At 66.6% G+C, this 722-nt stretch overlaps 1 protein-coding gene across 1 annotated transcript in view; it reads left to right on the forward strand.

The window, feature by feature from the left end:
- Positions 1–722, forward strand: part of MNEG_3329 (hypothetical protein) — a gene marked incomplete at both ends in the record, with an annotated part of 11467 nt that overhangs the window by 1443 nt on the left and 9302 nt on the right. The window contains one exon of the mRNA XM_014048195.1: positions 308–477. Coding sequence (XP_013903649.1) covers positions 308–477 — 170 coding nt within the window. The remainder of the gene's footprint in view (positions 1–307; positions 478–722) is intronic.

Genomic DNA, 722 nt, shown 5'->3' on the forward strand with positions numbered 1-722 from the left:
CCGTCTGGGACTACTTGCAGAGCACTACAGTGCAGTGATGCTGCATGCAACAGCATCCTGAAAGGAAAAGGTTTGGTCATATAAGGGCGCCTACCTTTGCCGCACCACACCCTGCAACACCGTGGTCAAGGGCCGAGCCTCTTGCGGGCTGGTCTCGTCGCTGATGCAGCAGCCATGGCCGATTCCTGCCAGCGCCAGCGCCGCTCTCGACAGCCTCCAGGAGGAGCAGCAGTGTCCTGACACATCCCGCCCCGGGACACCGCCATCGCCACCGGGGCCAAGCGCGGCGGCCGAGGGGGCGTCCCAGGCGCTGGAGGGCCTGGTGGCGGACTACGCTGCGGCGTACGCGGCGATGAAGGAGCAGCTGGAGGTGCGGCTGCGGCACGAGGCGCGGCGCGGGGACCACTACGAGGCGCGGTCTCAGCAGCTGGAGGGGGACCTGCGCGAGGGGCGCGCACAGCTGGAGGCGACACAGAGGTGACGCAGGGAGGGATGGGGACCACAGAGGCGGGGGGTGTGTTTGGGCCGGGGTGCGACGTTTGCGATAAAAATGCAATGGTACAGTAGGGGAGCACAGGGCTGAGGTTAATGTCGCTGGACGTGCACGGCAATGACGTTGTATGCCTTCCTTGTCGTGGGTGGGAAGCTCTTTGGCATTGTGACGCACCGCTGCATGCGTGCCGAGGACGCCCCCGTCTGCGCCTCACGCCCCCCCCCCCCCC

The sequence above is a fragment of the Monoraphidium neglectum genome (assembly GCF_000611645.1).
Source record: "Monoraphidium neglectum strain SAG 48.87 unplaced genomic scaffold scaffold00414, whole genome shotgun sequence".
NCBI lineage: Eukaryota > Viridiplantae > Chlorophyta > Chlorophyceae > Sphaeropleales > Selenastraceae > Monoraphidium > Monoraphidium neglectum.